This window comes from Macaca nemestrina, chromosome 5, assembly GCF_043159975.1.
Source record: "Macaca nemestrina isolate mMacNem1 chromosome 5, mMacNem.hap1, whole genome shotgun sequence".
NCBI classification, from domain to species: Eukaryota; Metazoa; Chordata; class Mammalia; order Primates; family Cercopithecidae; genus Macaca; species Macaca nemestrina.
Genome location: NC_092129.1, coordinates 4,876,469 through 4,891,960, shown reverse-complemented (window position 1 = coordinate 4,891,960; position 15,492 = coordinate 4,876,469). Strand labels below are relative to the sequence as shown.

Here is a 15,492-nt window from a genome sequence, read left to right as displayed (position 1 = left end):
ACAGAGTAAACAGCCTCTGAAACATAGGTCTGTGAAGTGTATCCACAGTCACCGAAGAGCAAGACCAGAGTACACATCCTTTACCAACCTCAGCTTCACATTCAAGAGTGAGGGGACATACTCAAGTCTACAGAGGACATTTAGAATAAATGGAAAGAGAAACTTAAGAGACAGAAAGGCAGAGAGAGATTTTTTAAAATCTTATTTTATAATTAGTAAAAATATAGGAACATAGTCACTTCAAAAGGTGACATTAGCTAAGACCATTAATGGGTTTTCAATATTTAAATTAATTCAAAGATGATAGACCCATAATGATGATTAAGGTTATTACAGAAGAGGATGATTCGTGGTGTTAGAGATCATTTACTCAAACCCTTGTATTTTAAAAGAAAGACTGAGACTAACAGAGTTCATTCATTTCTCTCAAAGGTAAAGCAGGGATCAGGACCTGGTTCTCCCACCTGCTGTCCCCACACCATTTTGCCTGGTTATTAGCCTCTCCCCCGACTCTGCTCATAGTTTTGTTCTTGTCGTTGCTGGTTTCTTGGTGAAATATGGGTCAAATAGATGGATACTCTTGGGGTAATGGTGGCCCACTCCCTAGCCACTGTGTTAAGCCTTGTATACTCTGCTGAGAAGGTAGATATTTTTGTCCCCTAACTCTGCACCTGGATTTATTTGCTGTGAAATGCAGGGCCCATTCCTACCAACCGTAAGCAATTTATTCTGTGGGTTTAGTCACTGCAGAGGGCAGAAACAAGATACCACTCCCTTTATGTGGCATTAAAAACAAACTCCTCTTTGCTGGTGGCCCTGTTTCTGTAGGAAGCGTGTGGTTTACCCAGAGCAAAGGGGCTGGCTGTCCTGCCAGACTTAAGCCAGATGTACGGCTCCATCTATCTTCTTCACGGTTTTACCCCAGTCCCCAGCTGGTACAACCTGAGCACCCGATAAAGAAGAATCTATGCAAGGGAAGAACACTCCTCCTCAGGCTGAACAAACAGACGCCATCTCTGGTTATACAGCAGCACTCAACTGACTTTCTTGTCCATTCTTCACTGAACTCCTTAAAAATTAAATCTTAGTTATAACTTCCGAAAATTAACCTCCGTAAAGAATCAATAATATATTTTAAAAGGTGTAATGCTGTTGGAATTTTTTTCTTGTCTTACATTGAACACAAAATGTCCTATATTTATATAAAAATCACTGTCTTGACCTTTTTACATGTTCTTCCACAGCTACCTATTAATACTATGATGTCATATTGTAAAAACACACACACACAACAACTCAGATGAGTTTGATAATAAAATCACACAGCAGTTTAAAAATTTATCCACAGGGACATAGAACTGTTATTATGAAAGTTTGTCACCTCCCTACAAACACATCTTGACTGTTATTTAGATTATGTTAATGTGTTATGTTATTATAATAAAGCCCTTATTACTATACTTGTTGTGGTTGTTAAACAGCCGTTAGCAACTATGAAACTGGGAAAATACACTGAGCTGCCTTGCCCATGAGTTATCACGGTTAATAATAACAGATCAAGAGCTCTGGGATCCTCTACAAGAAGATGCCCGCTTCCCTGAAATTTCAAGAGACGACTGTCAGAAACGTACTAACCCAACACAAGCATGATGAGGAACCCAAATTCCGGAAAATGTCCTTGGTCATGCTTGAACTTGATCTCTACTAAAAATACGGCACTCCTGTGCCGTCCCTCTTCCCGTGGGAACCCAGCCCCGAGCCCCAGCCACACAAGACCTCAGTCTCCTTGAGGCCTGAGGTGCATGCGGTGATGACTATGCCGGGGACCGCCTTAGTGCCTGGAATGGTTTCTCAGACACAATTCTCACCTATTTTTGCATTTCCCACAATATGTATGTTGGAAGAATCTTGAATAAACAAAAGGTACCAGTTTTAAAAACAACTGACAGGGTTTTAAAAGTTAAGCTTTATTATTATCCAGGTATGGCAGGGCAACAGTTCAGGAGACAACTGTCATCGAAAAGACAGTTTGTTACTCACAGGCCCCAAGAGAGGCGGCCAAGCCCTGGGGACCACTCAGCGATGCACTGAGCCTGTCTGGAGGCAGAGGGGGTGCAGGGATGCATGGACAGGCGCCTTTCACCTGGCTTCTGGGAAAGGAACCGGTGAGCCAGGCTGAGCCTGCATGGGACTGACTGGTATGGGTGGTTCCCGTGGGCCCTGCTGGACAAGGGGTTGCCCTGGCTGGCTGGTACTGGGCGCTGGGAGGATTAGGGCAGGGGGATGTGGGCAGACTGTGAGAGTCCATAAAGGAGGTGGTGGGGGTGGGCTCTGGATTGGTCGGTTTGCATTTGAAAAGTGCACTCCTGGGTGGGTTGCCTGCTGTGTCTGGGACTTAGAAACCCTGGGGAAGCAGCCTCTCCAGGGCTAGCAAGCCTCCTCCTACTCCCCACTGATGTCAAAGCATCAGATGCAGGAAATGACAAGGCCTGATTAGTGTAGGCAGGTAGAGGTCCCTTTCTCAGTCCTCAGGCTGGTGTGCTGCACCCTCCCAATGCCATGTTTGACCGTTGTGGTCTCAGGGAAGGGCTCTGAGATGGGTGTCCAGGGCGGTGGGCTCAGGGCCCACCCTGTCACTCACTCACCACCGGGTGAACTTGGGTCAGGAATCTCAACTGTCAGGGCCTCAGCCTCCTCATGTGTGAAATGAAGGGGATGGGCTATGTGATTTCAACGACCCTTGCAGCTTCCAGATTGCATGGGCCCCTCCTCGTAACCTGGAGCACAGAAAATCTATGATCCTGTGCTTGTCAAGGAGCCCAGACCCAGGGCCACTGAATTCCAACAAATGTATAATTCCCTCAGTCAAAGCCGTGCTTCCATGCATATTTCTAGGTGGCCTCAGATGGCCCCTAGGGTGAAGGCAGATCTTCCAAGGGCAGCTTGCTGGCCTCTGCAGTGTGGATTCTCGGTAGGAGTGCTTTCTCTGCTTTCTGTTTTAGCCTTACTGCCCCAGCCTACAACCTGGGGCATGGCAAAAACCTTATGAAGAGATGCATTGCACCTCCTAGATGGATACTGTTCGGGGTGCTCACTCCTTTATACGGTGACCTCTCTAGGAGGATCAGTGGGAGATGTTTCCTGCAGGGCTCGGAACAGAAATAGATGTGTTTACCTACACAACTGGGGTTTGTTTATTTATTTATTTTGCTTGTTTTGTTTTTGTGTTTCCAGCCTGCCCTGCTGTGCTCCACTCCTTGAGAATCCAGCAATCTCAGAGTCAGACACAGGCCCACCTTCCACAGGGCTGGGGATCCTTTCGACATGCACCGTGGCGACTCCGCTCGGGCCCAGCTTCCTACCACTCCTCCTCCTCCTCCTCCTCTCCTTCACCCGAACAGACACACTCACTGATCGGCTTAGCCTTGTATGAAATATAGGTAAGTTTACTGACATCTTTTGGACATAAGATGGGGTGTCAATAAGGAAATACCCCCATTGATGTGACTTTATTTAAATCAAAGCAAACAACTGCATGAGAAGCTGATGACAAGATGTAACAGACTCAGGGCTGAGCTGGGTAAGGAGCTGGAATTCACACTTAGAGACCTGTCTGTGCTTGTCACGTGTGGATGAGCCAGTGGTTTTCTTTACACTCAGTTTTCTTAATTCCAAAAGTTGAAGTAAACAACTTTCATTCACCTTATATAATTATTTAAAATAACATTATTTTAGGAGTAATTTCAAAATAAAATGTAAATATTCCTTAAAATTATAATTTTGTGGCCGAGGTGGGTAGACCACGAGGTCAGGAGATCGAGACCATCCTAGCTAACACGGTGAAACCCTGTCTCTACTAAAAATACAAAAAATTAGCTGGGCACAGTGGCGGGTGCCTGTAGTCCCAGCTACTCGGGAGGCTGAGGCAGGACAATGGCATGAACCCGGGAGGCGGAGCTTGCAGTGAGCCGAGATCGCGCCACTGCACTCCAGCCTGGGCGACACAGCGAGACTCCGTCTCAAAAAAAAAAAAAAAAATGTGGACCCAGTTGGAAAGTCACAGATTTTCTTTCAAAATAATGTTATACTCATGGGTGTGTCAGTGCTTTCTAGAACACTATTTCATATTTTCCTTTTTAAAAAGAATTACGTGAGATCCACTTAACAGCACTTTCTCAACAGATTGTAGGAGCAATTAGCATTCTAATCTGATGCACTCTGATGACATGTGATTATAAACGTGTTTGGGTTAACTCACTTAAAAATGGGCAACCTCAGCCGGGTGCGGTGGCTCACACCTGTAATCCCACCTCTTTGGGAGGCCAAGGTGGGTGGATCACCTGAGGTCAGGAGTTCGAGACCAGCCTGACCAACATGGAGAAACCCCATCTCTAATAAAAATACAAAATGAGCCGGGCGTGGTGGTGCATGCCTGTAATCCCAGCTACTTAGGAGGCTGAGGCAGGAGAATCGCTTGAACCCAGGAGGCGGAGGTTGTGGTGAGCTGAGATTGCGCCATTGCACTCCAGCCTGGGCAACAAGAGCGAAACTCCGTCTCAAAAAGTAAAATAAAATAAAAATAAATACTAAAATAAAATGGGCAACCTTGAGGGTGGGAGGAATGAGGAGTGTTTAATGGGAACAGAGCTTCAGTTTGGGTTGATGAAAACGTCCTGGAGATGGCGGTGCTGGCGACTGCCCTGTGTGAATATATTTAATGCCACTGAACTGTGCACTTAAAAATGGTTAAAACTGAAAAATCTTACACACATTTCACCATCACATTAAAAAAAAAAAAAGCAGAAACAATTTTTTAAAGGGCAAACTGCTAGCTCTTGATGAGTTGGTTCTCTTCACCCAAAACTTTACCTTTTAGTAACAGTAAAAATAAACGTCAGCTTTGTCCTATTTTCTCCCCTTTGCTTCTGCACTTGCAGAAAGATTCCGGACACCCTTCCCCTCAGTTGCGAAAATACACTTGGGAACAGAAATATTAAGTTTTCTTGGGCTCAAACACAAGATAAATTAAAAACAAGGCAAACTTCAGCCAGCCAGACACGCGGACCTGCTCTTGGCACCGCTCCGAGACCCGTGTTCATGATCTGTGAGATTCCACTCTGCCCAGAAAACAGCTTGCCTCTGGCCGCCCAAGCTCTGTCACACCTGTGATTTCCCGGCAGTAAATAAAAACTGCCAAGCTCCCTGGGACCCCCATTTCCCGCGTGCCCTCCCTTACCTTTCTGAGGAACAGTCTCTGCAGCTTCTTGTGCGGCAGCCTGATCATCATGATGCACTCCCCAGTGCCCGGGGGCCGGGCTCCCCTCGCCGTCCAGCCATTCTGCCCGGGCAGCCGCCACTCCTTTTATCACCTCCTGGGCTGCCGCGCCCGCCCTCACCAGGCAGCTGCACCGCACAGCCCCTCTTCCCTCCCCTCACCCCTCTCCGGGCAGCCACAGATTCCCAAGCCAGGAGCCCTGCCCCTCATAGGCACCAGCTGTGAGGTGAAAATGCTCTGGCTACAGACAAAACCCCCGCTTTGCAAACTCAGAAGCAAAGGAGAGAAGCTGCGAAAACCTCAGCCCCGAGGCTGGCCATCTCCTCTGATGCCAACGCGAAGTTACTCATGCTGCTCCGAATCCCAGCAGGCTGGAACACAACATCTGGCAGAAGTCGGCAAAGCAAAAGCGTCACTTGGAGGCAATCAAATGTCAGAAACCGTCAGAGACACTCTGAGGGGCAGGCCTGAGGTCCCCCTCAATGCACACCTGCCCACCTGCCCACAGCCAGGCTGGCAACGTGCCTTAGCAGCACATAAAAAGACACCTCGGTCCTTCTCTGTGTCATTTAAACAGAAAGGAGGAGCCAGTAGTAGGAGGAAGGTGAATGAAAATGGTTGCTTATTTCTTTAGGCGGCGCTGGGTCAATGAATGCACACCAAGGGTGCAAGGATGGCATCACCCTGTATTACCCCTTCAGATGATGCCTCTGCCCCAGAAACAGGCACATGCACATGCATGCACGCTCTCTCTACAACCTCCTCCTGGGCTAACTCGGATGTGTCTTCTCTGGCTAACAAACATTTGCTTCGTTTTCCTGATCAAAACTGAGTTCCCACATTTCCAGTACGTCGGCCCCTTTCTTGCTTTCACTTGCCATGGAGCCCTGCCTTGGTGCCGCCAGAAGTGTCCAGGGCTCCGCGTGATTGGCAGCCACTGAGTGAAGGCGGCAGGCTCAGAGTCAGACCCAGGACACTGGCGGACTTTCCCTTGCTTACTGGTATAGCTTCTTGTTAATACATAAACAGCCTTCTCTGAAAACCTACAGATGCAACAGAAGAGACCTACCAACTGACAATCGCCTTTGAGATGACAGACAATAGAGGTCATGGCTAACTAAGAATGCAGGTATGGAAATAAACAGATTTTATAAAAACACAGGACGTGAAAAGAAGGAATCAAAGGCAAAGAGGAAATTTAAGACTGAAATGGATAGAAACGACCTTGATTTAGGGCAATGAGGTGCTGAAAGATGGGGTCCTGTCCACACCTTCCTTATTCCAAGACATTGAGATAGAGAATATTTCCTTCCCAATCAGACAGAAATAGTCGAAGTGCAATTGTCCTTTCTCCAGTGGTTGCTATTTCAGGAAACGGGTTGTACCAAAACAACTTTTCACCCATTTTGTGGCTTCCAGAGCACACATGGCGTATGTTCTTTCCTTTGAATGCAGAGCTGATTAAAACTCATTTATCCAGGTCAATGTTGCATTAGTGTGTGTGTGTGTGTGTGTGTGCGCCTATGTGTGTGCAGGTGTGTGTGGTCTACACAGATACATACATACTTGAGGTAAATAACTGAAAGGAGCTTTGGTCAGTCCTTCAGAGGGACTTTCTCAGGTATTGTTTTCATTAACCCTGCTTTCCACTATAGGAACTTTATCAAGAACCTATAATATAACGTTTTTAGAAACATATGCCATACATCTGCCATTATATACACTTTTTTTTCTATTCTGGAGTCGTTGGCAAATATTACATTCTAAGCAGAACGGTCACACTTCTGAGCTGTTACTTTGAGAATAGAGCACGGTTTGTTCACAGGCCAAGTTATGGCAACAGAAGAAAATGCCTCTGTCTTCCAAAATTTCTCAATTACCTTTTGCTACTTTTGCTGGCACAAAATAATAACACAGGGAGATTAATAGAAATGAAGGCTCTTTCTAGTCTCACCAAATTTCATATGCGTGATTTTATTTGGGTCTCAGCACTGCTGCAGTGTTTCAGCCTTGACTTCTCTCTGTCAAATCATCAGGAGCTTTAAAACAATCCCAGTTCTGTTTCTTTTCCCTGAAATGAATGCACATCCACATTTCACCTCTTTGAAAATGCTGGATCTTAAAATATATGTGCAGCCTTTCACAGAAATAGGCACTCCTGCTTCCTGGAAACACACTGGTGGTGTCTTCTCACACCGTCTACCACCAGCTGCAGCCTCAGCTCCCGCGGAAGACGCAGCTGCAACCCAGTCCGTGTCCTCGCCCGGTGGTCAACGCAGTGCCGTTCCCACCATCGTACAGAGAGGTCTGTGCTTTGTGAAGCCCTGCTGCATGGGATTTCTAAGTGTCGAAGAAGGACAATATATTTTCCAGAAAACTTAACTCTGTGGTCCTTCATAAGTACTTTAATTTTTAAAATATACAGTATTCAGGTTTGATTGAGATTTAGAAATTTTTACTAAATTTTTGTTTGAAGGTGTGGTGTTGGGGCCCCGGTATTGTTTCAAATACACAGGAATAAAAATGGAAGGTTTCTTTTCGCTGTCTGTAACCTACTTCAATTGGTTGGCAAAGATGCGTAGCTCATGTAGGGAAATGTTCCCAGCTTAGGCAAATCAGTGGCCCCTGGGGAATGGCAATTTGGAGAGAGGAAGGTGGGCTCATTTTGGTGAACAAATACTTCTTTACGTTATTTTACACACAGAGTAAAATTAAAAGGCTTCTTAAGAAATTGTAAACATTGTGTTTACAATTGTGTAAACATCTTCTTTTAAGGATATATTGAGCTGGTCTAATCCCCAAAGAAAAAATACCCAAGGGTCAAGCAAAGCAATTGAACTACATCAAAGATGAACTCACCAAAGCTATCTACTGAATGTCAGGGTGATGAGATCATCGCACAGAGTACGTGAGCACCACCCCCGCCCCCATCACGCTCTGGTTTGAGACTGTGAGAACTCCAGGTCGATTCTATCGTTCCTGGCAACAGGAAACCAGCATAGGTTAGATTAGTGCAAGCCACGGGAAAGCTTGAAAATGACTCGGCCAAAAATGCTCATCTTTCCTGTACCACATATTTTGCTGGAATTGCTTAAAATAGCCTGCTCACTGGCAATCCCTCTTCCCATTTCCAACCTGATGGCAATGTGCATGGATACTGAGTTGGGGAAAGGAGAATCGGATGGGGGAAATGGAGACGCAAAGGGTCTGAATAATCCTCAACTACAGTGATTTGGTTTTTGGTATCTGTATTTACAGTTATCCTAAATGCAATTCAATCCAAACTTCCATAAGAATTAAAAGGAAATTTTCCAGGACTTGGTACTTTTGAAAGTGCATTAGCAAAATCAATCAGGCCTTTGGTCTCTGGCTAAATGGTGGTCGTGTGAGAGCTACAGGGTTTGCAATGGAAACCTTTCATTTTTAATGGCATTTAATCATAGGTGGATGTGAGTTTGTAAACTGAATGTTGTCATGGTGATGATGGCAAGAAATTGCCTTTTATTTATTTTTGAGACCGAGTCTTGCTTTGTCGCCCAGGCTGGAGTGCAGTGGCGTGATCTAGGCTCACTACAACCTCCGCCTCCCGGGTTTAAGCAATTCTCGTATTTTAGCCTCTCAAATAGCTGGGATGATAGGCACGTGCCACCACAACAGGCTAAATTTTTTATTTTTAGTAGAGACAGGATTTCACCATGTTGCCCAGGCTGGTCTCGAACCCCTGACCTCAAGTGATCCACTCGCCTCAGCCTCCCAAAGTGCTGGGATTACAGGCATGAGCCACCCCACCTGGCCGCCTTTTATTTTATGCCATAGGAAATCTTTATAACAATCTTGGCTTACTCATCTACCAAATACATTTTTAAAGACATTATTTTGAAAACATCTCTGGCTAATTGGTGATAAGCAGCAATCACTGTGTATTGGCTATGGCTTTAAAAGCATTGCTATTGTTGTCATGTAAGCATCCATCTTCCAGCAGCAGAACCAAAATGCTCACACAATTCAGCCCAAAGAATAAACAACCACCATGCAGCAGAAAGCATCTGTTTCGTGTATCCATTAAACCATCAGCAGCTCAGCCTGGAAGCAATATGTTGTGTCTTCCTTTGAAAAACCTAGTAGCTCACTTCCATATCTTTGGACCCATAGAGAATCAGACGGATGACTTTAGCCTTTGTTGAAGACACCGCTGGGAGTGAGCTGTACCTTTCCCCTTCCTAGGCCCCGGGGAGATAGGAAGGTGGGACTGTATGGCTGTGTCCTATCCATTGGGAATGGAGTGGAAGGGAAGTGTCTCCTGGCATTTGAGGCACTGTGGAGGGCGCAAGTTATCCCCTGCACCCCAGTCTCACGGCGAGAACAAAGAGCCTAGGGAGGGTAGAGCTCCAGATGGGGTAACCTTGTCTCCCAGCCCCCCTGGACCTCTGAGAAAGTGGTCGAGGATAGCCCTGCCGGTGACCTCATGGGAAAGAAGCCTTGCAGACAGGAGTGAGAAGTAGGCCCTGTCACAGGGAGGCCCTGGGGTCACCACAGAGGTACACGGTCTGTCCCATCTGGACCAAGACAAGTGACAGAAACCTTAGGTACTGGTTTCGTCAAAAGGAAACTGAGGCCCAAAGAGGTCACACAGCCCAGGCACTAGGAGAGTGGTGTCCCCGTGTCCACCCCTCCCTCAGTCTCCTCATGTTTTACCACATTCTCCCTCAGACACAAAACCAAATCGTGGCCGCTTTTTACCACTTAGCCATGTTGGCTCAACCTTAGCACTGTTCAAGGCAATCGGTATGCATGTGTGTGTGCATGCAGTGTGCGTGTGTTTGCAAGTCTAAGGTAATCGGTATGCATGTGTGTGTGCATGCAGTGTATGTGTATGTTTGTAAGTCTAAGGCAATCGGTATGCATGTGTCTGTACATGCAGTGTGCGTGTGTGTGTTTGTATGTCTAAGGCAATCGGTATGCATGTGTGTGTGCATGCAGTGTGCACGTATGTTTGTATGTCTAAGGTAATTGGTACGCATGTGTGTCTGCATGCAGTGTGCGTGTGTATGTTTGTATGTCTATGCGCATGTGTGTGTGTGCATGTTAAAGGGAGGAGGGAACATGAAGTTCAAATTCCCCCACAGCACCTGGCGTGGTCCCTGGCACATGGAGTGTGTAAAGTCACGTTCTTAAGTGAAAGTATCTTGGGAAACTGGCCTCATTTTCCCTTATGGAGCTGATCTCGAATCACTCAGGATCTCGCACCGGGCTGTAAGCCGGCACCAGGGTTACACCCTGCTGTGCACCGTGGTCCCTGAGAGACTCACTCAGCCTCACGTGAAAGTCCTGTTTGCTCCCAGTTCACAGGTAAATAAATCAACAGCTCCATGGAGAAGGAATAGCACCTCCTCATCTGGTCCACTCCCAGGAAACGACTGAAGGGGTGGCCTGCCCCTCCACACCTGTGGGTGTTTCTCATTAGGTGGAACGAGAGACTTGAGAAAAGAAATGAGACACAGAGACAAAGTACAGAGAAAGAAAAAGCGGGCCCAGGGGACCGGCGCTCAGCTTACAGAGGACCCACGCTGGCACCGGTCTCTGAGTTCCCTTAGTATTTATTGATAATTATCTTTACCATCTTAAAGATAAGGGAGTGGCAGGACAATAGGATCATTTTAGGGAGAAAATTAGTAGTAAGACATATGGATAAAGATCTCTGTGACATGAATAAGTTCAAAAGAAAATGCTGTGCCTTGATACGCATATGCAAACATCTCCACAAACCTTTTAGCAGCATTGCGCCAGCAAGTCCCGCCAGCAAGTCCCACCTTATGCCGTAAGGCGGTTTTCTCCTATCTCAGTAAACAGAGCAGACAATCGGGTCTCACACCGAGATGTTCCATTGCCCAGGGACGGGTAGCATTTTTAACCAGCAAGCTGCCTTCAGGCACTTGTTTAACAAAGACACATCCTGCACAGCCCAAAATCCATTAAACCTTGAGTCACCACAGCACATGTCTCTTGCAAGGACAAGGTTGGGGGTAGGGTCACAGATTAACAGCATCTCAAATACAGAACAAAATGGAGTCTCTTATGTCTACTTCTTTCTATATAGACACAGTAAGAGGCTGATCTCTTTCTTTTCCCTACAAACGACCTTCACTCCTGCCCCGACTTTCAGGAGTCAACATGGAAAGGGGAGCAAGCCATGACCCTGAGCCTTGCACCACCAGATTGGAGGCCTGTGGGCACCAAGGCTGCTGCAGAGCGCAGGTGGAAACACAGGTACACAAGTGACTTTCCGTAGGTCAAAGAAACGGTTTCACATGCTTCTGTGATAACAGCTGCAAGCATGAATAAAGTCCAGTTTTCTCTGGAAGCCATTGATGGGTTCGGCGGCTCTCCTCAATGCATGGATAGCAAAAATATAGCTACTGTAAGGTGGGGTCTGTGATTTATTGTTATTACATTTCAAACAGAGTCTTAAACTAAAAATATTTGGGACCCAGTAACAGAGAAGTCCCAGCAGCAGTATCAGGATCATGGAAGGAAACACATTTCCCGCCTTACAGGTGCTGGTTTCCAGGCTCAGCTGAAGCCTGTTACATGGCATTCGCTTAGCATGGAAAAAGCAAGGCTAAGAATAATTTTAAACTCTTTTGGAGTCATTAAAGGGTTACATTAAGAAAATGGAAAAATGTGATTTCCACAAAATAAATTGCAAGAGTAAATTATCTTTCATTTCAGTAAATGTCTACATCATAGAATCGCAGTTAAGACCCTAAAGCCACATGGCTCAGTTCAAATCCATGACTCCACCACTTGGCTGTGTCACCTGGTACAACTTAATTGCCTCCATGCTCTCATCTGTAGAATGGGAGACAGCAGTAATGCGAGTGAATACTTCCTCCGGTTGTGAGGGTCAAACAAGGTCGCGCTGTAAGGTGCTCAGAACATAGTGAGTATTCTATAAGGATTTACCAACGAAAAGCAAAGGAAAAACAGGAGCAAAGAAGGGAAACCTGGATTTCCTTGGGGGAACAACCTTGGACACCGAAAGTTAATTAAGAAAGAGCTGTCAATTTCTTTACCTCCTCCCTGTACAGATAAGAGCATTGAGAAAAGGCATTTTGTAAGCAGTGGGGCACCACACAGATGAACGGCGATGACCTTGTTAGTTCGCTGTTACAAATCAAGTCCCAAGGGTCCCATGATAATAACCAAGTGCAAACAATCCCAGCAAATCCAGAGCTGTGCCTGTCCGTGTACCTCGAGAAAGAGGAACACCCAGCAGTCCTTTAAAGATTGTTTTCAGATCCATGACAGCATGACCAGCCTTGCCCATGTCCGCCACCAAATGCTGAATTGTGTGGCCGACACAACACTGTCCATGGCCTGCTGTAAAGCAACTTCTGTTAGGGCTCTTGTTGTTCAGCTAGAAAGAATGTGAAGTGTTTGGGGAGTTGTGAGCGTGAGGAATTGCCATGTGTGGGGCTTCTGAGTGCCCTGTGCCTTGCATCGCTCTCTGCTCTGAGGACCATGTGGTGCTGGGACTCCACTCCCACCGGGGAGGCCATGAGTGGGAGGGTGAGAGAAATGAGGCTGAGCCCCAGCTCAGAGCTGGGAAGAGCCCTGGCACTGCACGCCACAGTGTGGTCAGGGTCATTGAAGGCCAGGGACATTTTAGTGATGGGCAGAGGGAAGGACACCAGGAGGTGCCTGAAGAGGAAGACTGTGAGGTGGGAGGAAGAGTGGGAGGTTCTGCCCCAGGGTGGCCGAGGAGCCGGGTGCTCCCTAAAGGAAGGTGTCGAGAACGGCAAGCCCGGAGGAGGTGCTGGAATGCGGGGATCAGGTCTAACAGCATGGGACCCGCAATTCTCTCCTCACAAGGCAGCTCAGTGAAGCTGAAGGAGTAAAATCCGGCCACAGTGAGAAGGCAGGTGAGGGTGGTTGCAGGAAGGCTGGAGGAGGCCATGCCCCAGGCCTAGGTGGGGAAGCAGAGTGAGGCAGGGAGCAGGGGGTTGGGGAGGAGTCAGGGTCCCTGTCACTGACCACACTGAGTGTGGCTGCACTTCCCCAGGCCCAGCCGGGTGCTCTCACGCTGTGAAAAACAAACCAGAAGGAGCCTGCAGCCATGAGCCCACAACCCCTAACAACACAAGGAAGATGTGGCACAGGGACTCGGACAGCGGCTGCCACAGTGACGCCTGCATCCATGCAAGCACCTGTGTAAACACATGCTACAGTCACATGCTACATATTTCACACATTTACACACTACACAACGTGTGTGTGTTCATATACATGTGAATCAACACACATATGCAGGAACAAAGCACTTCCGTGGCCTTGACGTTTTCTCTACCGAGTTCTGTCCTCTCAACATACACCCACGGAGGTGGCATGACCTTCCCAAGACCCAGCGGCCAATGGGGCGACCCCGCGTGGGTCTCTCCGCTGCAGCCTGGGGCTTTCTCCTCCCTGCCAGCTCCAGGGCAGGTGGCAGGAGGAACAGCCACTGCGCTGAACAAGGAAAGGACCTAGAAGTTAGGCCACGTGCAGAGAACCACAGCCCTGGAGTGAGCCTCCGCGTGACCGGCCAGCATGGTGGTATGTGCGGCATCTCTGGACTCATGAACAGTGCTCCTGACACTGGACTCCACAAAGCCGAGTGCCATAGGAAGCTCCCAGATGTTGCCAGGGCTGCAGGTCAGCAGGCGCACCCAGCACACCAGCCCTCAAGTAGTGGTGACAACCCATGGCCACAAGCACAGTCAGCCCTCCTTAGCTGTGGCCCCTGCACCTGCTCCCACCTCCAAGATCCCTGCTGCCCGCTTAGTGTGGGATGAAATAGGTTCCTTATTGCATCCGCAGCTCAGGGACAGGCTCAGTGTGCACCAACACATAGAGGCTCAATAAATACTGCAGTAATAACAAGATAATGACTTTGTTTAACTTTTAGTAGATTATAAAGGATAACCATCATTCCCAATAGCTCTTATTTTCTGAGACTTTGATTTAGAAAGTGCTGGCTTAAAGTGGTATAGAAGGTGTAAGATGTGGAACTGGCATTTAAGTAAGAAAATTCAAAGAGCATCTTACTTTTTTGAAAGACATGGGGCTAAGCGTCACATTTTAGATGCATGACTGAGTGATTTGCTTAATTTGTTTTGAGCTTCATCTCCTCATCTGTAAAATGGAAATACTAAAAGTAATATAAAGAAACAGTGATTATGAAAAAATTGGCTGGGGCAATGGCAGGCACTCAGTGACTACCAGCTCTTCTGACCAGGGTAAGGGAGGTTGAGTGTACGCTCCCTTCACGGTGACACAGTCCTCCAGCCTGTTACAAACAAAACACTTCCCACTTTCTAGTTTACTGAAGGTCAATGTCATAATGGCTGTGATTATGATGTAAGAAATTCTCAGGGTGAATTACAAATTCCAAACAAAACATTCCCTTTGAGTAGCCTGAGGTGTATAATTATCATGACAACGTCTTTTGGGTTGCACTGGTAAGTGGCAGTGACTTGTTCGATTAATGGATTCAATACTTCTTTTCATGTCAGTGAATACAGGATACCTTCAATTGGTGAAATTGCCTGAGATACAAGACCTATCCACGTCACTAAACCCAAGATATACTGAATAACTTCAATCTACCGTATCATCACCCAATGATAATAGTGCTATTTTAAAATTTTTTAGAATAAGTTGAGCCTTAACTTTAAGCCTATAACTTAAATTATATTTAACTTTCAAATATAATTATTATACTAGCAATATAGATTTCTTTGGAAATTATAAAAGTATGAAGAAAATAAAAATTACATATAATCCTACAACGGAATGAAAAGCCTTGGTAATTTTTGGATTTGTGTGCATGTGTGTTTTCCTTTCAAACTTTTTCTAAAAATCCTACCTGTTTCTATAAGGAGTGAGGAGGTGGGCTATAGCTGAATATGATAGAACATTGGATCTACTTTTTTTTTTCCTAAAATTATTTTTTGATTTTTCTCCAGCTATCCCAAAAAGACATTTATAACTATGACCTCAATCGAAGGATTTTTCTAGCTCAAATTCTAACTCTGATTACACCACTATTTTTTGCTGAAGTGCAATGCACAGATTTTGAAAGCCCACCCGGTGACTCAAGTAACTACAGGAAGGAAAAGGAATTTGTCTCTTCAGTGGTTGTTTGGGGATGGAATGCACAACAGCATAGAGGTTGCAAG

The 15,492-nt window shown here is 46.4% G+C and overlaps 1 protein-coding gene across 4 annotated transcripts in view; it reads right to left on the bottom strand.

Annotated features, from left to right (window-relative positions):
* LOC105487633 (ribosomal protein S6 kinase A2) overlaps positions 1–15,492 on the bottom strand; it is a 460,596-nt gene that overhangs the window by 349,471 nt on the left and 95,633 nt on the right. The window contains exon 1 of one of the 4 annotated variants that reach the window (XM_071096228.1): positions 5,237–5,320. The exons of the other annotated variants lie outside the window; for them this stretch is intronic. Coding sequence (XP_070952329.1) covers positions 5,237–5,287 — 51 coding nt within the window. The 5' untranslated portion in view covers positions 5,288–5,320. Of the gene's footprint in view, positions 1–5,236; positions 5,321–15,492 lie in introns of those variants that run through there. 4 annotated transcript variants of the gene reach the window in all.